The sequence below is a fragment of the Zonotrichia albicollis genome, chromosome 2, assembly GCF_047830755.1.
Source record: "Zonotrichia albicollis isolate bZonAlb1 chromosome 2, bZonAlb1.hap1, whole genome shotgun sequence".
NCBI classification, from domain to species: Eukaryota; Metazoa; Chordata; class Aves; order Passeriformes; family Passerellidae; genus Zonotrichia; species Zonotrichia albicollis.
In genome coordinates this window covers 47,358,787-47,386,426 of record NC_133820.1, presented here as the reverse complement: position 1 = coordinate 47,386,426, position 27,640 = coordinate 47,358,787, and the positions used below count along the sequence as shown (strand labels likewise).

Below are 27,640 nucleotides of genomic sequence, written 5' to 3'. Positions count from 1 at the left end.
TCACGTGGAGACTGGGAAAGGCAACCTTTGCAATTATAAAAGGCAAACCAATATTACACGAAAGCATGAGATCTGCTCAGGCACGTTGGGCGTACTCGCTCTCAGGAAGGCTCTGCCTTCTGGAGGCAGCGAACTGCTCCGCCTCACATCACGCTCGGTCCTTTCCTCATCAGTGAGCAGCAAACCTGGTTTTCAGGGTGGCTTTGGACCACACGGTGAGATGCTCATCAAGGCTGCTTTGTTTCTATTATTGGTTTGCTCCTGTAATTACCAGGAGCGAGCATTCTAACTCACAAACACAGGCTTTGGAGGAGGAGCTAGATTTCCCCACCCCCACACTTTTCCCCGAGCAGCAGAACAGCGTGTTCTGGTTTTGCCAAATAAATTTGGTATACATTATGGCTTGATTCCTGGTACATAATTAATATTCTTCATAGACAGTGTGTCTTCAAATAGCTGGCTAGTATTTACTCTGAGAAAATGGTCTTGTGATCCCCGCTTTGGTCAGCCAGGGACGGAAACTTCAGTTTTATTCTCTTATCTTGTGGTGACACACTGTAAAGGCAAAGTGGTGTGTTCAAAGTACAGCGTTTTGGGGCTTCCAGGAACAAACATGAAACTACAATTCAACAGGCAAATAGAAGATGCCGTTGCATTTCCCGTTCCCGCCTTCTCTGGTTTTCATAAAGGCATACAAACATCACGAACACACAAACTGAATTTTTTAACCATATAAAACAACAAGCAGCAGTTCTTGTTAGAAATGTACCAGGCTTATGTCTTTACTATCTTTCTATGTTTGCAGAAAATATTTATGTTTGTATGTATAAACATATACACAATTTGCACTTTAAACACGATCTCGCACGATGTGTTTTATGCAGTGTATTTTAATGAAGCATTCACCCCTTGCCTGGTTTCATATGCTGACAGCTCTCCAGTTACCAAGGAAGTGTGGGGGGAAGGAATGGCTACACCTGAAAATGCTTGGCAAGCAACTTCACTTCCAAGAGGTAGCTTTGGGCAAATCTAATGACCCAGGAAAGGCAGGTTTTGTTACTTTTCTCTCGCTCCCCCTATTCCCAGCTCTCTCCTGCGGCTCCCGGCTCTGTGCACACCTGGGAACACTGGTGCCAGGGGTGACTGCTTAAAGGGATGCCATCGAGAAACACGGCGGGCAGCGCCCTTGCCGAGGCGAACGAGCCAAGAACCACGGGATTGCCAGGGCTGGAAGGGAGCTCTGGAGATGGCCTATTCCAATCCCCGCACCCAGGCTGGGCCATTGGGAGCAGGTGACACAGGAACGCGACCAGGTGGGTTTGGAATGTCTCCAGAGAAGGAGATTCCACAAAACTCCCAGGGCAGCCTGCCACTCTCAACGTAAAAAAAGTTCTTCATCGTGCTGAGATGGAACTTCGTGTGGTTTTATCTACGGCCACTGCTCCGGGCCCAGGCGCTTCCCATGCGGCAGGACGCACCGGCACCCTGGGAGCGGCCGCTGCCGTGTGGGGGATGTGGGGGCTGAGCCAGCGGCGGGCGGGGCGGGGCGCGGGAGGGAGGCGGGGGCTGCGCCCGGCACCAATCAGCGCTCGGGACAGCGCGGGAAGGCGGGAGGAAGCGCCGGAGCGGGACGGGACGGGAGACGTGGCCAATGGTGAGTCGGGACGCGCGTGCGAGAGCGAGACTCGGGCGCAGGAGCCTGTCAGCGGTGAGGAAGGGCGGTGCCAGCCAATCGGGAGCCGCTGTGGTGACGGAGGAGCCAATGGCGAGCCGCGCAGGCGAGGCGCCAGCCAATCAGGGCGCGTCCGGCGGACAAAAGGGCCTCTCCAAGACGCCGGCCCCTCTCCTGAGCACAATTTCACATGACGCAACGGCTGCGGGAAGCGGTTCGCGAGCCGTGCCCGCCGCCGCCATTTTGTGAGCGCGGAGACTGAGCCGGCGGCGGCCCGAGGAGCGGCGGCACCGGCAGCGCAGCCAGCGGGAGCCTCGGCGTGGAGGATGCGGTAGAGAAGCCCAGCGGCAGCGGCGGGGGGGCGGCATCGGCATCGCTCGGCGGCGGCGGCGGGGGATCGCGGGGAGGGGGCTGTCGGTCGGTGGGTCGGGTCCTGGTCGGAGCAGCATGTCGGCCCCGGAGAGCAGCGCTGGCAGCAGCGAGGCCCGGGAGGACGCGTGCCGCGACTACCAGTCGTCTCTGGAGGACCTGACGTTCAACAGCAAACCGCACATCAACATGCTGACCATCCTGGCCGAGGAGAACGTGCCCTTCGCCAAGGACATCGTCTCCCTGATCGAGGCGCAAATCGCCAAGGTTTTTATATTCCACCGACTACTACTCCTACCTATACTGCTGGGGGGACCGGCCGGGGCAGCGGGGTAGGGCGGCCTGGGGGCCCGCAGGACAGGCGCGGGGGGAGCCGAGCGGCCGAGGCGGTTCAGGGGGACACGGCAGGGCCGGGGTACGAGAGGGCCCGAGGGTCGGGAGATGGGGCCCGAGAGAGGGGGAGAGGCTCGGGCGGGTGGGCATGGCTGGGCTGGGGCGGCGGGGGGGCCTAGGAAGTAGTGTCGGGCGAGGGGGGGGGGTCTTGGTAGTGAGGGGGCGAACAGAGAGCGGGGTTTGGACGGAGCTGGGGGAGGACGAGCGTGCAGGAGGCCGGGGGTCGCCGTGCGGGAAACAGGCGGAGGAGGGAAGCGTGTCTCAGCTGGGATCAGGGAGCAACGGGGCGAGGCGGCGGGCGGGGGCTCCTCCTTCCATCGCGAAGCTTAAGGGTGCTGCTGCTGCTTCTTTACTCCCCCGTGGCATAGGGAGCAGGGGACTCGAGGGAGGGGAGCAGCCCCCACACCAGCCTGTTGGGAGTAGGGAAGGCTTTGGGACTGGCCCCAGAAAGAGCTGAGGGAGGAGGGCAGCGTGGCTGGCGCTGGGAGCCCCGCGTAAATAGCAGGCACAACATGGCGGCCCGGCAGTGACTGGGCAGCTGCACTTCTCGCCCTTGGAGCGGGGCTTTCCCCGACACGCAGGCAGGATTCGGTGTCCGAATCTGGTGACTAAACCCTGGCATTTTAGGGATTTTTACAGTGGTGGATACTGCAATCATTAGAGAGGACATGAGTGGGGAGATCTCGTGGAGAGTTGGGTTTTTCTTGGGGGGTGGTCTAAAAGGAAAATAAGGTTAAGTGTCTGGAGCGCAAATTGTCCGCCACTGAAGGGCTAAGTATAGTGACCTTTAAGTATAAGCTAAGGCTATTTCCCCAGTGCGGTCCCTGTGCGAGATTAATTGAGGGGTGGAGGCTCCCTTATATCGTAAAAAAGTTTGTGGGTGAGAGGTGAACATCTCTTTCGGTTAGAGAAGTGTGTGTGGTGGTGATGGGGGTTGTTTTGCCCTGCCTCGGTAGAGAAAATTCTGTGGGCTTGGGATAATCTCTTCGGATTTCAGGTGATCTCTGCCCCGAGCAGCACTAGCGTTGTGTGCGTATTTAATTTATTTTGGCTAGAGAAGTTTATTAGTTGAGGATGTGGTAGAAGAAATTCTCCCTGACTGTAGAAACTGCAGCAGCCTGTAGGATCCTAACATGGCGTCTGAAAGGCACATGATATAAAAAGGGAAAGAGGAGGCTCCCTCTGAGCCCAGCCCAGGCAGTTGCTGACATCAGTCAGCCACTGTACATGCATGGGGGTTTGCAGCACCTTTTCAGCGAGCATTTTACAAGAAAAGGGTTCTTCTTTCAATCCCCCACCCCGGTATTCGTGCCAGCCACCCCTCCCCCGTTGTTTCCCTTGCTCCCTCTGATCTCAGGTGTTAAAAGGCTTTTTTCTTTGGCTTTAATCGTGGTTTATAATGGCGAGAATTGTACTATTTAATGATGGGGGTGGGAAACATCTTTTAAGATACTTAATCTTATCTTTCTATCAATGCAGGATGTCTTTTTTAGTGTGCCACAGACCTCTTCCAGTCTAGTTTTAAATGCTGCCAGTGGCTGAGCTTTGCCATTCCTTGGGGAGGTGACCTCATAATCTAATAGCTCTCACCATTATATCTCCTAAAGGGCAGTGGATGTATATAAAATGATTTGTGATGAAATAACAATGCTGTCAATTTTTTTTTTCATTTCTGGGTGATTTAGAACCTGCCCTGAAGTGTGGGGGTTTTTTAAAGGATGTCTTAAAACCTGTATCAATGGTTAGTTTTGCCTAGTTGCTGTTTATGACTGTAGTTTATTCAAGGCAAGTTTTTTTAGTTGTTTCTGGGAAAGTGATCTCCTTTACTAAGCCACTTTTAAAAAGTGTTGCCTGGAGACAGTTTGTTTAGTGTAAAACTTGAGTGGTCTGCTTTACTATTTAATAAATGGTTCTGAAATGTGTGACTGGTATTATAAAGTTTGTAAATAAAAAGTGTGAAATATGTATTTGTCTTTTTATTTACCATTGTGTAGTGCAGAATTTGTTTCCAAGACCCATTTTGTATACAAAGTTGCTTTTTTTTTCTTTTTTTTTTTTAACAAATTTTTTCACAAGTTTGTGACTTGGGGTTGAATTGCCAGATATTATTTTAAACTTGAAATCTTTTAGGAAACTAATAAAAAAAAGCCACACATTTCCAACAATAGCTTTCCTACGTTATTTGAAGGAACAGTGGGAGTTTTGTAAAGAAGTCTTTAATAATATGCTGAGCTCAGAGTTAGTGTTCTTCTGCGTTCTGGTGGTTATGCGGCGCCTCCCTGCCTTTGGTTAGAGTCGTGTGGGCATCTTTCTTGCTTGGGGGTGCTGCAGAGACCTCCTGGAAACAAAATGCATTCCGGTGTGGGATTCCCTCTTGTGGTTACTGACATACCTGCTAGATACCTTGACATAATAAACACTTCCAGAAGAGAAGACTTAAATATTCCAGCCGTATTTAAGTCCCGTTTGTTAAACTGCGACACCTGAATAGCTTATGTTTGGAGCAGGGTACGCTACTGAGGCGCTGACTGCGCTCCGTAGGTGGAAGTCGGCTTCCTTACCTAGGTGGTGGTTCTGTGTGATTGCTGTCACAGGCTGATGCATGAGGACAGGGACAGTCACACTTCTTTCAGTGCTTTTGCTACTAATGCTTCCCCAGCATCTCAAACTTCCAGCTTAGCTGAGTGTAGTGAGCTGCTTTCCTGCACTGGTGAAATGGAAGAATTCAACTTGGGGAGTAGCTCTGGGGCATAGGTACTTCTGGGAGAGCTTTGTGTGTCTAACACACTGACTAAAAGTCACAAGTGGTGCACTGTTGTTTTGTTATAAAAGAAGGCACTCAGAACTGGAGTGTTTTTAATGTGCCATTGTGCAGACTGCTTCAAAGAAGAAGCCAGTGTTCCACAGACATTTTAAATAGCTGCAGATCCATAATCTTCTATGTCTGAGACTTAAGTGATGCTTTTTTCTAACACTTGCACATTAGGTTGTTTACAGTTCAGTATTACATCACAGCGTGAAATTGGCTTCTAATGTGCTGCAATTAGTTTTAGCTAATGTAGCTGGGTTTTTGTCTTTTTCTGCACAAAATGCATCACCTGCCTGTTTCTACTTTTTTCCAGTATGTTTAAAGGCAGTGACACTCCCCCCTACCCTCCCACCCCAACTAACAAGGAGTTCTGCCCTCTTCAATAATAAGTTTCAGGTCATGGTAAATTAGTACACTTGGAAGGGTGAGGAAGCCCGATTGCCCATGTAAAAATTACTGTTGAGTGAGTGCCCTTCTGTGAACCACCTCAAAGGGGAAGGAATTGCATTTAAAATGGTGAAGCAGTAGCACTTCACACACGTGTCTGGATAATGGGCCTGCCTTCCAAGTAAGGTGTCGTTAATTAATCTAGTAGCCTGTTCTGTTTAAAATGAGCAGTGGGTGAAGTTCTGCTTTTCTCCAGAGCTTACCAGATGGTGAAGGGAACTTAAAGTATTACAAGTGGATGCTCTTCCCAGGGGTTCATGGTCAACACACACTGCTTGTGTTGTCTTCCGTGTCCTCTTCAACAAGTCTGTGTACTTGCTGATGTTTTTTGGAACTTTGCTGTGCCTTCTGCTTTGTGAAAGCCACTGGCAAGCATTAAAACCACTTTTATTGGTCCAGTACTGCCTTTTGTAAATTGGAAGCTGCTGTAGTGGTCCAGGGTCACCACACTTATCGCACAAACTTGGTATGAGTTTTGAAAAAGAATTTAAAAAAACCCCAACCAAAACCAAACTAAAAAGCCCCCAAGCCTCCTGTAGCAAAGCTGTGTCCAGAGTTTGAAGACAACCTTCTATGAAAATGGTGGTTGCAGTTCCTGAGCTTGTCTGTGCGTTTACTCAGTTGACCAGATGACTGAGTTTTGACTGAATTTTGAACTCTATCCTGACTGTTTTTGCATGCATTTTGAAAATCAGAACCATCGCCATCTGCAAGTGCCAAGAGAGAATGGGACTCTCTGCTATGTCCAGTTGGATTACAGTGAAATAATTGCAACCTTTTCTGCGTGTAATTTACGAAAAACTGTGATAATCAACATATAATTTACTGCTGCAGAAGTTCACTAACTTGGGCTATTTGCCAGAAGTCTAATTTGTGTTGTGTGAAATCCAGAAAAATCCATCCAGGAGGTTTGAATTATAAGCAATATTTAGAAGTTCCTTGAAGTGCTGACGATGGTTTCCTGCTAAGTTGCTTCCTCAAGGGAAAGGTTACACTCGGTACACTAGTGGCAATTCTGTCTCATGGGCTTCTTTTTTCCTCCTTTTTTTCCCCCCCTTTTTCCAAAGCTTTGATACACAAACAACCTAAGGTGTTCCTTTTTGTTTTTTAATTTTTTTGGTGAAAGATTCACTGCATTATGCTTTGAACTGAGTATCCATTTTTCAGATTAAGTTTTTGTATAAACAAAAATCCCAAACAAAAACCATTGGTATTTATAGTGGCAACCAAAAAGAGAGGTCTGTATTTCTGGGATTGGTAATCCCTTTATTTGAAAAAGTTAAAGTATGTTTTTGTTGTACTAAACTTCTCAGTTTCTTCTTATTACTCCAGGCTCCTGCATCAGAGAAGCTGCCCGTTATGTACCTAATGGATTCCATTGTCAAGAATGTGGGAAGAGAGTATCTCACAGCATTTACTAAAAACCTAGTTGCAACATTTATTTGTGTATTTGAAAAGGTATATATACTCTTTCAGAAAAGTAATATATTCTAAGCAAAATTTGTTCCTGGTAAAATAAGTACATTATTTCAGGTTTGGGTTTTCTTGTGTGGTGAACTATACAAATTGATTGGTTTTTATAAATCTCAGTATCTATACTGTAAAAAATGATTCCTTCTGCTATCAAGCATGTTAGCTGAAAGATGTAAAGTATTACTTAATTTGGTGTGTAAACATCAGTAGCTTTCCTGTCCAGGCAGATTTTACTAACAGGATTTTGACTGTTGATGGCTTAGCTGTATGGACTTTTTGTAATGTATAGACCAATTAATTACAAATCTTTGGTTTATTTTTAAGATAGCTAATAGTCTCCGTATGCCAAGAATAGACTGGAAATTGACTTTTTGTGGATTTCTCAAAACTTCACTCTCCTGCAGTTAGATTTGTTTGATTTACACAATTCACATTGTGCAGAATGAGTGCTTAAACTCAAGAGGGAGTAGCACTGGCACCTGGTTCTCTCTTGGTGGTCTGTCAGCTGAAAAAAGTGCTGCGACTGTGTGAGAGAAGGACCTTAAAATGCGTGACTGTATTATAAATAAGTTTTAATTTCATTCAACATTGAAAGCTACTGCCATATCTTTTAATTCTGGCTCTTAATTTTGCAGCCTAGTGAAGTAATTGTGCATACTCCTCTGTGAGAAAAGCATATCAAAGTCCAGGTTTTGAAAAGCTGGACTTGAATGGGTTTTAAGTTGGATCAGAAATGAAGGGTTAACTTCTGTGGTTTCTTGTATGTTAGAAGAAAGTGATTTTCTATAAGAATGAGATGAATGAAGCTTTTGCATATTTATCATTACATATCTGAGGATCTGAAATCCCAGTACGCTTTATATATGGTTTTCAGATGTCAAGTGTGTGATGAAATGAGGAATAGATTGTGATTGTAGAAGATTTAAGCTCCTGTGTGTAGAGCAGGTAGAGATAGATTTCCCTGTTTTTTGGTGTTAAATTGTGAATGCTCTTCTACTGAGTTGTATTTAAAGTTGCAGCTGATTGAAGCTCTGGATAACAACTCATCTTCAGAGTTTTATGTGATAATTTGCTAGTAATCTAAATAGAACTATTTGTGTGTACTAGTTAGATGTGTAAAGTGGCAGTTATTTCTAATAGCTTAGTTGGTTAAAAGATGAGTAGAATTCCAGCACAAGCATTGTTAGATTTGGGTTTTATCAGTAAATGGTCACTAAGGTATCTTTAGACACTTGAAGTCAAACTGTTTGCTTAGTCATTCCTGCACATTTTTGCAGTGAGCTTCAGTGAAGCCTCTCATGGAAAATTCTATAGAGGCATCATCTGCCAATTACTAAGTATGAATTACTTTTATTGAAGCTCCTGTTCTTACCCAAAAAGAACCTCCAAAGTTTCTAGAATATTCTGTGTCTAGGTGTAATATCTGAAAATGGCAGCAAAAATCATCTACCTGGGCAATGCTTAATGATTGAATTGGGATTTTGAAATTTGACAGCTGCATGTATTTTGTCCTTTAATGTTTTTTATTTATTGTTCAGTTGAGCCATTTAAGTTATGAGATGAACTAAATTTTGCTTTATTGTAAATTTCTAATTTAGCTGCCATGAGATAATCCAATTGTTTGTAAAGAGATAAAATGGGCCTCTGGTCCTACAAGTACATTTGATATGTGACTCATACATAGATGGGTCTAATTCTGCAGCTGAAACTGAAATAGTAATTGACTTCATTTTAGCTAATACTCATTTTATTGCATTTGTTGGAAAAAATCCTTCAGTGACTAAACAGCTGAGCAAAACACCTTTTTTTCCATTCAGTTTGTTTTTTCTTGATCTGTTTGTCATTGTTATACTCCAACACAAACACTTGAATGATGTATTGTCTCAGAGGCGGTTGCCTTTCAATACCTTTGTTACTGTATTTTTTTCCACAGAAGTTGGGCCAGTAAAATGAGAATTTTGCTAATGGAAAAGTTGAAAGAAAATTCTCAGAGCATGGTAATACAAAATAAAATCTTCAAATGGCCTTGAAACAACAATTGAACATTTGAGCTTCTGTCACTGTTCCCATTGATAGACATGTGTTGTCTGCACTGCTTATAAATTTTGTGTAGCGAGTTCAGTATGTTGAAATGACAAGATAGAAATAGGAAATGAATGAAGTCTTAAGTTCTACAGAAAAATTTAAGAAATTGTTTTATATTAACTTAACAAGCCATAGAATTGTTTTATTGTTTTAGGTGGATGAAAATACTAGGAAAAGTTTATTTAAATTACGCTCCACATGGGATGATATTTTTCCTTTGAAGAAACTATATGCACTTGATGTCAGAGTCAACTCATTAGATCCTGCCTGGCCAATTAAACCTCTGCCCCCAAATGTGAATACTTCTAGCATCCATGTGAATCCTAAGTTTTTAAATAAATCGGTAAGTTTTTCTGCCTTCTGGAAGAACAGATGGTAATACATGTAGTTTTCATTGTTTGTGTGCTGCTTTTTGACAATTTAGAATATTAAGAATGAATTATCTGACCTTTGTAAACAGGTAAGAGAAATCTATGAATTCAGAATATTTGAAGGGTTTGTTTTTTTTTAATTTATTAACTGAGTTATAGGCTTTGGAACATGGAGGAATTGATATTAAATTCCCTACACCTGTCAAAGTAGGCAAATCATAGTGGGGCAAAAAAAATTGCAGTTTACAGCTGCTGTATGAACTAAGTCCCAGTACTGGATCATGATAACACTGAAAGGAGATGGATTTAGTTGATTTTATTAGGATTTTAAAAGTAACTTTTCTTTATTTTGTTTTTAGCCAGAGGAATCTAATGCACCTACCTCTGCTGTCACTTCTGGTGCCTCTACTCCTCCAGCTGTTCCTGAAATACAAAAGAATTTGACACAGGAGCAACTGATAAGGCAGCAATTGCTTGCAAAGCAAAAACAGTTGTTAGAACTTCAGCAAAAAAAGCTAGAGCTGGAGCTGGAACAGACTAAAGCACAGTTGGTGAGTAGGATAGTTGATAAAACTTGGTTAGTTGGGGTCTCTCTTTTGGAGAGTACTTGACTGTACTGGTAAGTACAGTACATTGGTTTTTGCTCATGTTAGGCAAGTGTAGCTGTTTTAGGACTACCACAGCAATGCAAGGTGAGCTGGGGTTCCTGAACAGTTTTTATTATCTTGAAATCTTAAGTATTAAACTGAAATGTTAAAAAAATAAAGTGGAATTCTTGCGGTTTGGTTTTAATCTCTCTTCAGAATGGTACCTGACTGTGATCTTCCACCCTTCACCTCTTGCAACTGACAGTGAGCGGGGCTATTTCAAATATGTTTGTTCCCAAAGAACAAGGGAGCCTGATTGTTTGAAAGCAAAGTCAGTTCCTTGGTTGGCAGTAGTTGGAAGTCTTGCTGTGTTGATAGTTGACAACACAAAATAAAGCATCTTTGAACTGAAGTGTGAAAATAGGATACTTGGCAGCTGAGTTGCCTAGAGCATGTGGAAAATATAGGAAAGCCAGCACTGTAATTGGAACTTGTGCCAAATTTACATTTTTTGCAGTATTTACATTAATATATTGATCTTGCACTGTTTGAATTTGATGTGTAATGGTATTGCATTATTTTGGTGCTTATAATTAGCAATTAGTGGGTCAGTTTCTGTTAAATGGCTGAAGCTCATAACTCTCAAGATATGGCTATTACAGTTTTGGTTTTGAGACACAATATTAGCACCTCTGGGTAGGAGTTGTGGCATACAGATTAATGCTGTATTTTTTTCCAATTTCAGGCTGTATCTCTTAGTGTTCAGCAGGGATCATCTAGTATAGCTTCAGTTCCAGCACCTTCCAAGCAACACATGTCTCCCACACCTCACATGACAGTTAAACCACCTCATCAAACTGCTGTGCAATCTGAAAAAAACAAACCATCCCCAAGTCCTCCACTTCATGACATCAAAATAGTGAACAGGGATCCTCGGCTTAATAGAATGGGTCAACATTCTTCTCATACTAAAGATCAATCTCACAGGAAAGAATTTTCACCGAGTGTGACCAGTCAGTCTGAGACCAAGGGAAGCAAAACAGCACAGGCTGAAAAACAGAACTCAACGAAGTCAGAAAAATCAAAAACAAGTGAAAAAACACAGAAGAAAGAACTTGAACAGTCCAAAGCAAAATCTAAATCGCCATCCCCTTTGAAAAATAAGCTGCCCGATACTAAAGACAGTAAAAACCAGGAATGCGAAAGCACTAAGGTTTCTGACATCAGTAAGCGGGATCCAAGACTGAAAAGACATCTTCAGGATAAGTCAGAAGGGAAGGAAGAGGAGGTCAAAGAAAAGAGGAGAAATACAGAAAAGAAGGAAAAAGAGGAGCATAAGACTTGCGAACATAGACCAGTAGGGAGCAGAAATAAAGTGATTAATGGTGCTGTTCAGAAACAAGACACAACTACAGAGGAGTCAGAAAAACAGGGTGGGAAACAAGGAAGATCAAGTAGTAGAAAACGGTCACGATCACGCTCTCCTAAGGCAAGATCACCATCTACACACTCTCCAAAAAGACGAGAGAGGAGATCACCTAAAAGAAGACTTCGGAGTTTATCTCCTACTTCATCGACTCCTAAAATTGGAAAGATACGTCAGATAGGCCCCAAGCAGTCTCATGTTGAAGAAGGCACACAAGCAGCAAGAGACGAAAGAAACTCTAATAAGAGAAATGTTAAACAAGAGGTGCGTGATCCAAGGAGATTGAAAAAAGCCCAAGAAGAAAGACCCCAAGAGACAGCCACCCAGCATTCTGCAAAAGCTTCTCCAGATCCAAAGGAAAATGCAGAAAACTGGCAAGGATCCAAATCAGGCAAGAGGTGGAAATCTGGTTGGGAAGAAAGTAAAAAGTAAGTTAACTATCTCTTAAACAACTTGTGTGTGAAGTCAGTGGAAATTCTCCTGTTGGCTTCAGTATAGTTGACTTTAAGAGGCAGTGCTTGGATTGTTAAAATGGATACGTTTAATTTGTTTCTACTATTGAAATACAGAGGTGATGCATACTTAGATTCTAAGGTGATAGCAATGTTTTGCCATAATCAGTTCTAGTAGGAACCATTACATCCTGAATAATGAATAATCCATATTTTACATATATTCTTGTTTTCAGCTCACAGCAGAATGATGAACACCAAGCACTTGTTAAATCCCCTCACCAAAGACATCGGGAAAACTGGCCGGCTGGTAAAGGAATTCTATCACCCCGAGCACCAAAGCAGCAGCACCGGTTAAGTGTGGATGCCAATTTACAGATTCCCAAAGAATTGACATCTGCAAGTAAAAGAGAATTACTTAAGAAGGTAATACTTATAAATCTGTCTTCATAGAAACGTCCCAGGTGTGGGGTTTTTTTCTTGTCTTTTTGGAAGTCTAAATTTTAACTTTATCTTACAGGCTAATGACCGCTTAACATCTGGTGAAATAACACAAGATGAGTTTCTCATGGTCGCTCATCAGATCCGACAGCTGTTCCAGTATCAGGAAGGAAAGCACAGATGTAATGTCTGGGATAGCCCTACAGAGGAAAAATGTGGTTTGAAAAAGAAACCTCTTCTATCGGATGCAGAATTAACATATTATGAACATAAAGCTAAACTAAAAAGGACACAAGTTCAGCATTCGTTGTCAAGGCTTGATTTGTTGGATCCTGATGATATTTTGGATTATCATATACCTGATGCACTGCTTTCTGGAATAGAATGTGAGCAGGCAAAAGCCAAGCGGGGAGCACAGTTTGACAGAAAAGAGCCATTTGCAGAAAGATCAAGGAGGCACTCGCCTGTAAGTGGCACTACAAGACCATTTGCTGAAAACCTGTCACCGCTTGAGAGTCGACGAAGACTTGAGGACCAGCGTGCTACTAAAGGAGCAAGAGGTTCTGATCCTTATGACAGCTGGGGAGAATCGGATGAATTTAGAGATGCTCTCAGACAACAGGGGAAAAGTACAGCAGAGTTCCAGAAAACAGATGGTGATGCACTTTGTAGGTTTGATAATCGTGAAGAAAGACAGCTTCTTGGGCAAGCTGGTATGTGATTTTACTTTATTTTGTATCTGTTAAATAATTGACAGCATATTTGCAAGTGGTTATGTGATTTGTTCTGGTTTTTGTAGGTGTTCGAGAGGAACCAAGGTCACCGTTCACTGAACGTTTCAAAAGAGCTAGGTATGAAGATCCAGAGAAAGCACCATTTCCAGAAAGTCCAGGATCGAGATTTGGAGGTATTGAAGCAAAGCAGAGGATAAGTGCACTGATGGAAGACAGACCACTGTTTGATGGCTCACCTAGACCGACTGCTGCAAGGGTTGCGGTAGATGGACAAGGCAGTCCTTTTGTTGATGGTCCTGCTGCTGGTTCAAGCTCCAGAATTGATGGGCCAGCTGGACAGGCTGCTATGAGATTTGAGGGGCCTTTGGTGGGCACAGGTGCATCTCAGTTTGATGGACCACTGGCAGGAGCAGGGGGAGCTGGAGCCTTAAGATTTGATGGGCCACCAGGGCAGCTGGCAGGGTCCCTGAGATTTGAAGGACCCTCAGGCCAGGTTGGCGGAGGAGGCCCGCTGCGGTTTGAGGGACCTCTTGGGCCTTTGCGGTTTGAGGGGCCTGCTGGGCAGCCTGTAGGTGGGGCTAGATTTGAAGGTCCTGGAGTTGGTCTCAGGTTTGAGGGTCCTCATGGTCAGCCTTCAGGTGGTCTCAGGTTTGAGGGACCTCATGGTCAACCTATGGGGCCTCGGGGTCAACCAGGGGGTGGTCTCAGGTTTGAGGGACCCCATGGTCAGCCCTTGGGGCCTCATGGTCAACCAGGGGGTAGCCTCAGGTTTGACGGGCCACATTTACAGCCATTGGGGCCCCATGGACAACTTGGAGGTGGCCTCAGGTTTGAGGGCCCACATGGTCAGCCCATGGGGCCACATGGGCCATCAGGTGGTGGGCTCAGGTTTGAGGGACCACATGGACCATCAGGTGGTGGGCTGAGACTGGACGGACCACGTGGTCAGCCGGGTCTAGGTCCTAGGTTGATTGATGGACCAGTACACCAGGGAGCTGGACTTAGATTTGATGGTCCTCTTGGTCGGGCTGGTCCAAGATTTGATGGCTGTCATGGAGCTGGATTTGATGGTCAGCCTGGACAGCTGTCTCTCCTGCAAAGATTTGATGGAATTCATGGACAGCCTGGTCCAAGGTTGGCATCTGGCCAACAGGCACAAGCAAGATTTGAAACAGCCATACCTCAAAGATTTGATGGACCTCACCAGCCAGCCTCTAGGTTCGACTTGCCCCTCGGCCTTCAGGGTGCACGCTTTGAAAATGTAGCTAACCATCCTGCCTCAAGACTAGAAATGTCACCATATGGACAAGGTGGTCCGTTTGTTGACCATCCTGGCCAGGGCTACAATGGACCAGCTCATGGAATGCAGTTCCAGAGACCTGATATATTTGATGGCTCGCCTGGACCAAATTTCAATGGGCCAGCTGGCCCAGGAGCACAGAACTTCCCACTGAGAGCAGCTGGACATTATTTCGAAGAAAAAGGTCTCCAGGGTCCTCAGTATGGAAATTTCAGTAATATGCCAATGGGAGGTAATCAGGTAAGAGCTGATTGCATCAAATACTTTGCTTGCAGAAGTGTTTCCCTTAGAGAATTAGCCCGATTTCTTCCTGTAAAAATGAAATATTTTTCTAATGCATTGACAGGCTGAGAGTCACTTTCAAACTAAAAAAGTCACTAGATAATTTAAGGACGTGCATTGCTGTGTTTCAAGAATCTTGTTTTAAATATTAGACAAAATACCGGATCTTTGCAATCACTTCATAGTTCAGAATATGTCTTTGAAATCATTATTTTCAGCATTAGAACAAAACCAGGTAATTGGAAGCCTTTGATATTCTCATTAAATTTCAACAAAAGTGAACTCTATATAAAGCATTAAAGCTAATGTACGTGATCACATTATACTTGATTCATTTTGATAAGAGGTGTGAAGTTAGGACTAAAATAATAATTGTCTTTTTGCAGCAGTTAGTACTGGTTACAAGCCAGTTTTAGGGAGATATCCATGACTTGGGGGAATTGAGGAAGATGGGGCCATTGTTGAACTTTCTTTCTCAACTGCACTGTTGTCTTTTAAAATTCTCTTGGCACCATCTTGCTTTGTCAATTCAGTTGTCTTTGCTGTTGCCTCTTTGACATGCTCTCTTCAGAAGGAGTAAATGGTACTATACAGAGGTGAAACTGATGTAATTTCTTGCAGAGTTTAGAGATTTCCAAAAGCATTTTTAATTTTGGGGGTTAAAAAGTGAATGTGAAGAGTTTACTGATTGTACAAAAGCAGGTAATGTGTCCTACAGACCTCTAGTGGGATGAAATCTTAAACAGTGTGTAAATCCAGAAAGCAGCCAGTTAGGAAAAAAACCTCCAAACATTTTTATTACAAATGTGTTATAAAGACTTGTGTTTCTACCTACAGCTTACTGTAGCTGATGTGCTGAAAAGTCTTGTTTTCAAGATGTGTGTCTGTTCCAAATGCTGGTTCAGTTCCTCATAAAAATTATTTGTGGCATTTATTAATAGACATTTACTAGTTCCTTGAATTTCTTGAGGACTTCTATTTTGGTGAACATGAGCAATTTAAGAGGAAGTAATGTGTTTGGAAAATGTGATTGTTGAGTTATAAGGAAAGGTGTTGAAGGTGCTGTGGTAGGGTTTTGTTTGTTTATTTTTATATTAGGCAATACAAGGATGTGGTCTTAATTTTCCTAGTGGGAAATTAAAATTAGGGAAAGATCATATAGTTATATGTGGTCTTCTTCAATACCAAACTGACAATGGTTCATTCCTGGAAGGAGTTCAATATATGTAAAATGATTGAGAAACATCTAAAAGTTAATAAGTTTATAGTCACATTATTATACAAAGATTACATAAATGTTTACTTTCACAGGTTTCTCTCATGTCTGCTCAAACAGGACCTTATGGCCAAGGTCAGCAGTATTTGCCAAATCCTGGAAGTTTTGTCCAGAACCCTGCAGGTGTGTAACAACGGAATTTCTTTTATATCTTTTGGATTGTTCGTTTGGTGGTGGCCACAAAAATGACATTTTTCAATGTCCTGATTTACTGGGTCTTTGTGGATTAAGGGAAGCCTCCTCAGTGAGGTGGCTTTAGATATGGTATCTGTAGCACCTTATCTCTTAAGGAGATTTTCTTAAACACTGCAGGCTTTTGTTAGTTTTCATTAACCATGTGATTTGGGTGATTTGTGCTGAAAAAACAAAAAAAAATGGTTTTGATCTGTTTTTCTGGAAGGCATCAGTCTGTAGGTCTAGCTTGCTGTGCTGGGGTGGGCAAACATTTCCAGTGTTTGAGTGGTTAGTAGTGAAAAACTTCAATAACATCATAAAAGGTTAAACTAGGTGATGAAGTATTGAGTGTGGGGAAATATCGAAGTATGAATCCAGGAGAATACTGCATTTCAAGAACCACCATCCAGTAGAGATCTGTGTATGGGCAACCAGCTTAGATAGCACTCCAGAATACATTATGAAGGAAGGGAAAATCTTGTTACAAAGATTCCCTGTTTCAAGGGAAAAAATTAGCCAAACACTAGATAAAGCAGAGAGTTGGTAAATAATTTGTAACAAAAAGTGAAATAAATGGGAGGCAACAGGAAAATTGTGCTGTGAAGTATACAGATAAAAGTGAAGTCAATTTCTGATGCTAACCTTTTGCCACCTTGAATGTCTATGTTCTTCCCCAGGAGGCCTTTCACATTCATATCCTGATAACCACCTTGGACAGGTTGATGTGAATGAGTTGTTTGCTAAACTGCTGAAAACAGGGATCCTCAAATTGTCTAAAACTGATTGCGCTTCAGCACGTATGTAGATTTATTATGTTCTAACTATGGAATTTATCCACAACTCAGGTGTAAATCTGAGTATACACACTTCTGTGAACTCCTGTATAGGTTTTTTTTAAATCGAACTCTATTTTTGGGAAGGAATTTAGTGTATGTGATTGAGTAAATTCTTAGTATCTTGTTTAATTTACATTTCATCTATCTGGAGCAGTCAGTTTTGTCTTTGCTGCTGTGCTTTTGTAACTTGTTCTTGATTATAATCAAGAACAAGGTCTTTTCATCTTCTGAAATATTTCTGTATCTATGAAGACTGAATTTTAATGCCAGACACTGAGGTGAAATTGTTTTCCTCAATTGAAATTCTGGCTTATTTTCTTTTATGCTTTTTTAAAATGGTGTTAGAAGATAACTGATAATCTGATTAACTGAAGATAACCATAGTCAGATTGTAGCATTAATATTTGAAAAAAAACCACCCACTTTTAGGAGCACATAATTTCTTTCTGATGATGTACTGAAACTTTGATAATATCTTCATGGTTTCTAGAAGCGAATGAAACATCGGCCCAGCCAAATGCTGAAGAAGAAGATGATGATCAGAATGAAGATCAGAATGTTCCAGACCTCACTAACTTCATAGTCGAAGAACTTAGACAGTGAGTATAGCTGAATGGGCTTACAGTAGGAATAGCAGTGTGGCAGGAGCTGGATAGTTCATCCAAGACAGTTAAAAGCTCTTGAAAGATTATCTGTCACTTTGTGCTTTTGAGGAGGTTAAACCTGCATTGTTTGATGTCAGCCTTGTTGAAGCTGAGAAGGGAAAAAGACAGAAGTTGAAGATGGGAAAGCTTAGCTTTACACAAAGGTGTGCGTTGTTACTTCAGCACTAAGGTTGGGATAGGCAGTGAAGCCAAGCCTGGGCTGCATCAGAAGCTGTGTGACAGGGAGGTCAAGGGAGGTGAGTCTCACCCTCTGCTCTGGTGAGACCCCACCTGCAGTGCTGCTCTGGGGCCCCAACACAAGGAGGACATGTTGGGAGTGACTCCAGAGGAGGCCATAACGGTGATGAGAGGGCTGGAGCACCTCTGCTGTGAGATAGACGGAGAGTTGGAGTGGTTCAGTCTGGAGAGCAAACAGCTCCAGGGAGGCCTTACTGTAGCATTCCAGTACCTATAGGGGACTACAAGGAAAGCTGGAGAGGGGCTTTTCACAAGGCCAGGACAAGGACAAATGGCCTCAGGCTGAAGAACAGATTTGCTTGTAGATAGTAGGAAGAAATTCTTTACTTGAGAGGATGATGAGACACTGGAATAGATTGCCCAGAGGAGCTGTGGATGTCCCAGCCCTGGAAGTGTTCAAGGCCAGATTGGATGGGGCCCTGAGCAACCTGATGGAAGGTGTCCCTACTCATGGCAGGAAGGTTGGAACTCTAGATGGTCTTCTAAGGTCCATTCCAACCCAAATCATTCTATGATTTTAATTATACCATTTGGTGGTAGCTTGTAAAGCTGGGCCAAATGAAGGCATTGCTATTTGTGCATTATTAGGTGAGAAAATCTAGTAGGAATGAGACACAACACTAGCGTGTTTCTCATGAATCGTTAATAAGAGCCTATTGTTTTTTGACTGTTTAAGTTGATCATGCTATGAAAATCAAGGTGAAATATTACTTTTAACTTGGAGCATATCCATGCTTTTTCCCTACTACTGTAGGCAAGTGAAGCAATTTACTGAGAAGTTTCTTACTGTCTTTTTTTAAAGAAGTGCTGAGATTTTTCTCTCTTTTTGTAGGCGTTACGATAGTGTTATAAATCGGCTGTACACTGGAATTCAGTGTTACTCCTGTGGAATGAGATTCACCACTTCACAGACAGATGTTTATGCAGATCACTTGGATTGGCATTATCGCCAGAACCGGACGGAAAAAGATGTTAGCAGAAAAATTACACACAGGAGATGGTACTACAGTTTAACAGTAAGTAATGCAGTATTTGTCTGGATAAATTAGAGGCTAGATTCTGTGCTTTATTCCTGCATGTGCTGTAGGATTGCAGCTGAAATTTGCATCATCACAGGAGTTGGTTGTGATAAACAAGATACTTCAAGTAGTCGCCAGATGCCTGTCAGAATACAAAAGGCAATTGTGTAATGAACAGTAAACAGTTCAAAGCTGCTAACTGCACTGTTTTCATTCCACTGCGAATGGAATTTGAAGGATAGTGATTTTTTTGGTAAAAGAGTTTTTGAAACATTGCATTGTGAGAAAGAGTACACTGTGCTCATGCTGCATGTGGGAGATATTTCAGTTTTAACAAAGTAGCATTTATGAAATATGATACTTTGGGATGTCTGAGTGAGAATGAACATTTTCCTTAGGACTGGATTGAATTTGAAGAAATTGCAGATCTAGAGGAGCGTGCTAAAAGCCAGTTCTTTGAAAAAGCTCATGAAGAGGTTGTGTTGAAGACGCAGGAAGCTGCCAAAGAGAAGGAGTTTCAGAGTGTCCCAGCTGGACCAGCTGGAGCAGTGGAGGTAAGTTTCAGCTTGCCAGACAGCAAGAATCTAGTCTTTCAAAGTACTGTACTTATGTTACTAAATGTAGACTTTGTACTTGGGCCTTTGTGTAGCCCCTCCATAGGTTGTGTGTTTGTGTATGTAATGGTTGCTTCCCAGGGGCAGGAGTAGTAGAAACCTGTAGTTAAAAAAATCTGCAGCCATTGGCATTGTGTAGTTTTAGCAAAATTGAAATGGGCAAACTGTGTTAATTTGCTAAATGTTTATGTAGAGAAAATAGTGGGATTTGTCCTTTGATGGCCATTTGTTTGTCATTCAAATAACTACAGGATTTACTGGATTTTTGGTACTTTGAAACACAAAAATTTCTTTTTTGGTAGCAGATAGGTGTTAGAAAAAAGAAATACCACAACTTGAAAGTAACCAGTAGAACTGTATTTTGGTAGATGAATTGGTGTCGTAATCAAATACAAATGTTAGAATTGCAATTTAGTTTTACATGCCAAGTCTCTAAGGAACTAGCTATGAAACCAGAAAGGCCCCTTTATTTTTTTATTTTAAAGAGCTTTTTTCATGCTTTATTCTCTGGGTTGATAATTTTTCACAAAAGTACTAAAAACTTCCATCTTGTTTGACTTGAAATTGCAGGTTAAGGGGGAAGAATTAAGATATTGCCAGAAATAAAACTAGTTAAATCACTGTAATGGATTGTCTTACATGACTGTAAGACACCATGACACTGTTACAAAATGCTTTGCAGACTAACTAGCTAGGTGAGGGTAAAGCTTACTTTTCTCAAGTGACAAAGAGTATTCAGGGCCAGAGGGTGATCCTTTCTCTGTCTGCAAACCATACTCAATTTTTAATTAAGGTTTACTAAAGTGATTTTTAAAGTGTGGAGGAAAGATTGTGTTCTAGGCTTAATATACTTAATTTAAAAGAACCTTATTTGACTCCTCCTAGGTTCTTGAATTTCATGTGTTCAGCAAATTGCAGTAACATGATTTATCTCTGTTTTTCCAATAATTTTCAGAGTTGTGAAATTTGCCAAGAACAATTTGAACAGTATTGGGATGAGGAAGAGGAAGAGTGGCACTTGAAGAATGCTATCAGGGTAGATGAAAAGGTAATCTGATCTTATTTATATGTGATGCTAATTTATAATAAAACCCCTGAAGAATTACAGGATAAAAAACCCCAGGAGTAGGCAGCAAGTGCTCTTTTTCTCTTGAAGGATTCCTATTGTAGTTTTTCTGGCTTCCAAATACATAAATATCTCTGCCTTTGGAAGTGCCTGAAATCCTGGTGTCATTGGTATGGGCTCACTAGCTCTCCCTTACACTGCAGTGCTCAAAGAAAAATGGATGTCTCTGTGTATGGGTGTGGGTATGGGCTCAGTTCTTCCTGCATGCAGCTGTGCACAGATAATTCCCAGTACTCACCACGCTTCTGTATGATTACATTTCCTAAATAAACATCACAAAATCTTGTCTCAGGTATAGCTGACGCCATACTTAGCCTGCTCAGACCATAGTTTCTCTAGATTAATTATGTGATAATGTGTAATAGATACTGTTCAGTTCATGATCAGTGAGCCTGCTATAATTTATTTTTACATATTTAAATACATTTTTACATATTTAAATGTATAACAATTTTTTTTTCAGATTTACCATCCATCATGCTATGAAGATTACCAGAATGTAAGTGAATCCTTCATATTTTTGGAAGCATTTTGCTTTCAGTTTGTTTGCTTCATTTCTTTGCTTTGCAGGGAGCAGATGTGTTCAAAATGTGCTGCCCATTTCTCTTGCCTAAGACTTGGAGGCCTTGGGCACGGCAAGTTTATAACACAGAATTAACTGAGATGTGTTTCTGGTTGTGAGTACCATGACAGCTTGTGTGCCATAAAGCAAAGCCATGCTTTGATGGATTTATTGTGGAGTAATGTGTAATCTTAGGAATTTTTAACAATGGAGTAGGTGGGTATTGGTGTGACATTTTTAATGCTTTGGAAGTTACAACAGTCCATGGTAATGTGTTAAGCATTTCATCTCTGCTTGGTGATACTTTTCAAAGGAATTGGAAAAAAAAGTAATGCCATTAAAAAAATGAATTTGTTTTCTTAAAAGTTTGACAAAGTAGAAGTTTGGATTTTGAGTGCCTGACCATCAACATATTTGCATTTTGAAAAAAGGCAAAAAGAATGAGAGGCTAAAAATGGTTATTTTAGTGTGCTAATGCTACATTGACTTTGACTTTGTAGACATCATCATTTGATTGCACACCATCTCCCAGCAAGACTCCTTCAGAAAATCCACTAAATATAATGTTGGACATTGTTAAACAAGAAACAGAAGAGTCCTGTGACTCACCTAAAATCAAAGAAGAACCTGAAGACACCCCTCCTCCTGCCTGTGCAGAAGAGAGCACACCTGCATCTACAGAAATCAAAACAGAACCTGAGGATTCTGTTTAAATAAACTGTGGTATGATTTCTTTTCTTTTCTTTTTTTTTTTTGTTTTGTTTTGTTTTTTACAGAGGAGCTGCTGTGTTAATTCTGGAAGATGAATACTTTTTATATGAATAAAATGTCCAATTGAGGCAGGGCCTCAACTACTGTTTGGTTAATAAATACATTTTTGTATTTGAAATTTCTTATTGCCTGCACAGTTTCAGGTGTCATTGTGTGAAAGTTCTGTAGATGCGTGAAAATTTAATGGTATATGTAAAAATGTAAAATTTTCACTTGTTGAAATGTAAATTATAAATAAAAGATATTTTTGCTATGTATGGAGTGTAATGTTTATGCACACCATCAAATAAATACAGTTTCTGTACTTTTTTCAGTTTAAAATTAATTAAAATGAATTTTTGCTTAATAAGATTCAGAAAAATGAAAGCAAGACTCTTCCTTCAGTTATCCCATAAGTGGGTTATCAAGGGAAGGAGCTTTTCAGACAGGCCTAGATTCCTTGTCTTTTTGAAGTTATTTGAACAAGCTTACATATCCAGATGTTTAAAAAAACAATTACAACAACAAAATAATAAAAAAATCCACAGAAAAACTCACAAAAAGACAGTTCTGGGTAGAAGGGGAGAATTTAACAAACCAACCGGAGTGCTTGATTGTGGTGAACACAAGTGCCAACAAAAAAATTAACAAACCAGGATGCCTGGTAGTTAAGGTGTTTTTAATGATTTTTTTTTCCATTAGTCAAACACAAATTTAATAAAGCTGAATTTTCTTTACATTACAGGGGGAATGAATGTAAGAATGCTCATTTGAAACATAGTTAACATTTTCTTTTTTTGTTGCTTATGACTGGACTTAGATGGTAAACCAGATATCCTGAGATGTTAATATTTCTTAAATGTTATAAATAAAACTAAACATATATTTGAGTGTGAGTCTCTTCCTTTCAGTGATGGGTCTGTGTGGCTGGTATGTTTGTGGGAATTGAAATAAAGTTGTGTGTTTCAGTATGCATTTGATGTTTTATTCACTCTGCTAGCTGCAGTGTGTATTTTTAACTTGCTGGGAGCAAGACAGAAGCACTGAAACTCAGAAAGCGGTGTCGCAGTCCTAGCAGGTTATACTGGGAGTCAGAATTCCCCCTTAGTGTGCAAGTGGAAATAATCAGCAGTGCAGGAGATGTTGGCTGCAAAAACTTCTCTCCACGTTGACACCCCAGCTTCACACAGTTTTTAAGGTGCAAGTAATGCTTTGATTCTTCTATTAAGGTTGGAGCTGTAGTTGTAGATAGTTGTTCTATAGTAGTTCTAGTGAGCTTGCCCTGTTCTAGCTATCAGACTTTAAAATGCTGTTTAATTATAGACAGTCCAGAGGCACAAAAATACAATGGATCAGGGTGGTGTCAGTGCATGCAGTGGTGTGTGTGGCTGCTGGCTGTGTTGTAGGGGGTACTCCTGTGTTATTGCAACCTCTTCCTGGAGCAGGGATGTAGCCTGGCCCAAATATGATGCTTTGTGTCCTGGAATATCTTGAACTGCTAAATCGCACCAACTGAAGTTCAGAGGAGGCTGAGCAGAGACGTGGTGTCTTTAAATATGCAGAAGGCTGTTCAGAAAAGGGAACAAATTACTCTGTCTACTAGAGATAGAACAAAAATGAGACCTGTAAGTCGCAGAAATGGGCTTTCTGACAGCTCTTTAATGACAAGAATAATTAAACCCTAAATGGTTCATTAAGCTCACTTGGTCCATGTAGTTATCACTGCACACCTGGAAATCTGACTGGGAAGGGTTCATTCTGCCTGGAAGCTGGATTCTGGAAATACAGCGTCCTTTTTTTCCCCCCATCAAAGCAAACCGGCTTACCCCCAGGGTACCAGCTGGTTTTGACTAAGGGAATTGGGGAGCAGGATCGCGTCGCTGCAGAAAGCAATGAGGGTTAAAGGTTCCCACAACGTGACCGGAGCCCGATCATCTAGAGCACAAGCTGGTTCAGTACTTCTTGCTCAGAGCATCACCGGCGGGGTTCCGAGATGAGAATTGGTTCTAGTTACATTTCTCGTGGGGATCAATCACCGTGCCGGCCGCAGCCCAGCGCCGCCGGGAGGTGCAGAGCGCCCCGAGCAGCTGCAGCGCAGCCTGTGCGGCAGGGCCAGGCCAGGCTGCACCTCTCCCGCCCCGCCCGCCATTTTCCGCCGCGGGAGGGCGAGCCCGGGGCCCATGGCAACGCCGGGGCGGCAGCAGCAGCAACAGCTGCTGGAGGGAGCGCTCCAGGCGGCAGCGGCGAGCTGCCGACCCCTGAGCTGCGAGGGGCGGCCGTGCCCCGCTCCGGCCGGTGAGACCGCCCCGCCCGCCTCTTCTCCGCCCGCTCCTTCCCCCGTCCCCTCGCCGCGGGCGGCCGTGTGGCGCGGGGCGGGACGGGCTCTCCCGAGCCCCGGGGCTGTGGCGCGGGGCGGGACGGGCTCTCCCGAACCCCGGGGCTGTGGCACAGGGCTCCGCCGGGATGCACACGCAGCACTGAGGAGGCTCCATACCCACCAAAAGCACGGGGAAGAGCGGTGTTTGGCGCCGGCCGGCCGCGCCCTGCCCCTGCCCCGGGCCTGGCAGCTCCGCCTCCGCCCGGCGGGACGCGCTGGGCCGGGCCGGGCCGGGCCGGGCCGGCGGCTCCCGCGGCCGTGGGGCTGCTGCCAAAGCCGAGCTCCGAGAGGTTGGGTTTGTGTGTTTCGGAAACATCACAACACCTAAATTGTGCCTTTCCCTATTCCGAGCCATATCCTTCTTCACTTAATATCTTTAACTGGATTTTGGGCAGGTACCGATCTCAAAGTGCTTACTGAATTCTTTCTGCAAATTTTTCTCCCAGAACATTGAACGAGCGTTTTATAACAATTTTTGGTAAAAAAAAAATTGCCTTAGAATTATGGAGCCTGCCCTTCGCTTTGAACATCAGTGTGTCTTCTTACAGAATTGATGTTAATAGCTTTGTTCTGAGCTTCAATGCCAGGCTGCTGCCCTTGTCCTGTGCCCAGAAGCCAGGGCAGCCACCCACCCTTGGCATTGGTCTCCTTGCAGTAGGAGGTATCCAGAGGGAGAGGGGAGACAAAATTCTTTCTGCTGGTGAGCCTTGTTGTTTGCTTTTCCTCTGTGTTAAGGGGAGGAAAAAAAAAAAAGTTGCCTTGAACTTGCTGTACCGAAACATTGTGTTAAACACATTGGAAAACTTTGCCGAGCAGTGTAATCAGCCAGGGCTGCCTGTGATGTTGTGTAATTCGGCTGAAGTCTGTAACCCTCGCTTGGTATAATGAGCAATTTCTTCCTTGGGGGAAAATTATGTCTGGTGAAACTGTTCTTCAAAATAACCCAAACAACTCAAACCTCAAAACATGAACTAGGTGACCTCTTGAGGCCCCTTCCCGCTGAAATTATTCTGTGTTTCTGTGCTGCTGCTTCTGTTTGTTTGTACAGTGTTTTGCAGGATGGAGCCCTGGTTCTGAAGTTTTCTGGGCTTTGTGCAGGGCAGTGATGCAGCCTGCCAAGCTGGGGAGGTGGAGGTGGGCTGAGACAGAGGCACAGGATCCAGCAGTGTGTTACAGCACACACAGCGTGTGTTACTGTCAGGCTGGAGTGCTGGAGCTTCACTCCCCCCTCCTCTCTGTGGCAACCCCAAATCTGCCCAAGCTCTGCTATCACGCTGCAGATAATGTGAAAATAGGCACTGGTAAACTGCAGAGGATGTTTTTAATTATATCTAGTGCTTTTTTTCAAATACGACAACATGTGCAATATCTCTTATAATTTTTATTATTTTTTTACCTCAAATTGTGTAACAGTGTTAACTGCCACTACCATTTCTTCTCCACAGGCAGAGGAACTGAGGCACTAATACCTTGAGACGTTCAGTTTTATGCTTTCTTGACCTCCTAAACAGCAGCCCAATTCTTCAGGACTTCCAGCAGTGTGAAATGTAATCAGTGTGTTGGTGCATTTTGGTACTGGAATGATGACTACTGCAGAAGGTGAATACTAATTGGTTTAGGTTCCTTTCATGTTTGGCTATCTGAAGTTAGCCCCCTTGGCCATTAGATCTCATATTTCTGTTTACAAGTTTTGTCAAGGTACCAAGATGTTGCAAGGGGTTTGGATATGTAATTCTCATTGTTTCCAGTCTTGTAGTTAATCAGTGGAAAGGCCTAAAGGGAGAACACAGGTCATTTGATACCATGGCCTGGTGACAGAAGATTTTTTTTCTTTTATCCTACTGCCTCTACATTTAGAGTTTGATTCTGTGCCATGAATGTCAAATCTTACTTTTTTTTGATTCATCACACATTCTCTATCTCTTACATGTTGCTGATTTAAGCAGTGGACTAATGCCATTTCATTACTCCTCACTAGTTGTCAAGAAGAAGGAAAATTACACTAGTGTGCATGAAGCAGTGAAAGCTGGGGATGTAGAACAGCTTGCATCGATGATAAAAAGTGGAGCCAGCATTAATGAGGTGGATGTAGTTCACAAATTCACACCCTTGCAGTGTGCTGCCCACTCGGGAAGTCTGGAGGTAAAGCATTACCTTAGTGTACAGGCATAGCTATAGTCCCTATTTCCTTCTTTGGGAGAGGCTGAACACAACATTGCTTTGATCAGACTGAATCAATAATCTCTGCCTGTTTTTCTTATTAAATATAATCACGAAAGGCAGGAGTACAGGATTTTGGATTTTATTTTTTTCTTTCTGAAGACCCAGCCAATTTACTTAATCAACTTTGCCGTATTTTACAAAATCGTTGTGTTTCTTACTCTGAGTAAAATCTGCCTTATAGCCCCCCCTTCAGACTCATGACCTTCTTTTGTCTCTATTGCATTTTCTCCTTCTCTTGAGACACCTGGAAAACCTTGTAGGATGTGTAAAATGTTCTAAAGGTGACTGAAACAGGTGAGAAGAGACATGAAAATATATTCATTCTGCTTACCAGTGCCCCATGCCTCATTCTCCATAGAAGTAGTCCTAATACACTTTATTTTAATAAATGAATATGTTGAATAATGGTAGAGAAATCAGCAAGTGATTGCATCGATATTTTAAACTTCCAGAAGGACTGAACTGCTGTGTTCAGCACAACATTCTCCTCCTTCTTGCAGCCTCCTTGTTCATTGTCCATGGCAGTCTAAACTTAAAGCTGCAAGGCCATTCATGTCCCAAAAGAAAAAGCATGAAGTTCTTGCTAGACTCAAGAATTGCTAAGTGCAAAGCTGCTTTTGGAATGTAGAGACACTGTCAAGAAAATGCTAATGTCAGCCCCAAAACTAAATTGCTTACCTTCCCTTTCTGCCTAAGTTCTGCCATTTTTCATTGGACTCTCCTACTTTGCAATCAGTCTGCTAGACTTTATTGAATTATCTGTCATCTGTTTGTCACTAAGCTCCTTGGCAGAAATAGTGGAGGAAGCTGTAAGATGGCCTGAAAGAAGATAATAAATCATAATAATATATAATAAAAAGTTCTAACTGTTCCTCTAGCTGTCTTTGAATAGTTCATAAAGCTTTCCATTGCAAGCAATGATATCTGCTGGAAAAAGATG

The 27,640-nt window shown here is 42.7% G+C and overlaps 2 protein-coding genes across 9 annotated transcripts in view; both read left to right on the top strand.

The window, feature by feature from the left end:
- Nucleotides 1-1,826: 1,826 nt before the first annotated feature.
- PCF11 (PCF11 cleavage and polyadenylation factor subunit) lies at nt 1,827-22,990 on the top strand. Its single transcript, XM_074535098.1, has 16 exons — nt 1,827-2,308; nt 7,023-7,148; nt 9,403-9,591; nt 9,979-10,170; nt 10,952-12,060; nt 12,321-12,510; nt 12,605-13,238; nt 13,325-14,799; nt 16,153-16,240; nt 16,969-17,088; nt 17,618-17,726; nt 18,862-19,045; nt 19,447-19,602; nt 20,618-20,710; nt 21,252-21,287; nt 21,851-22,990. The coding sequence occupies exons 1-16, from the start codon at nt 2,120-2,122 to the stop codon at nt 22,061-22,063; spliced, it is 5,103 nt and encodes a 1,700-aa protein (XP_074391199.1). The 5' UTR covers nt 1,827-2,119; the 3' UTR covers nt 22,064-22,990.
- A 1,143-nt stretch (nt 22,991-24,133) lies between these two features.
- ANKRD42 (ankyrin repeat domain 42) overlaps nt 24,134-27,640 on the top strand; it is a 22,674-nt gene continuing 19,167 nt past the window's right edge. Inside the window, exons 1-3 of one of the 8 annotated variants that reach the window (XR_012578988.1) lie at nt 24,134-24,395; nt 25,923-26,076; nt 26,456-26,619. Coding sequence is in view for 5 of the 8 variants with exons in the window: in XM_074535100.1 (XP_074391201.1) it covers nt 26,431-26,619 (189 nt within the window). In the remaining 3 variants the exon portion in view is untranslated. Of the gene's footprint in view, nt 26,620-27,640 lie in introns of all 8 variants that reach the window. The other 7 variants (XR_012578987.1, XM_074535103.1, XM_005485794.4 and 4 more) reach the window with 7 other exon arrangements.

Bases quoted from the DNA above. Each gene is read 5' to 3' on its own strand.
- PCF11 (XM_074535098.1), top strand. From the start codon at position 2,120: ATGTCGGCCCCGGAGAGCAGCGCTGGCAGCAGCGAGGCCCGGGAGGAC. The intron at 12,061-12,320 runs GTAAGTTAACTA...TCTTGTTTTCAG, and splicing joins GGTTGGGAAGAAAGTAAAAA to CTCACAGCAGAATGATGAAC. The intron at 19,046-19,446 runs GTAAGTAATGCA...CATTTTCCTTAG, and splicing joins GATGGTACTACAGTTTAACA to GACTGGATTGAATTTGAAGA.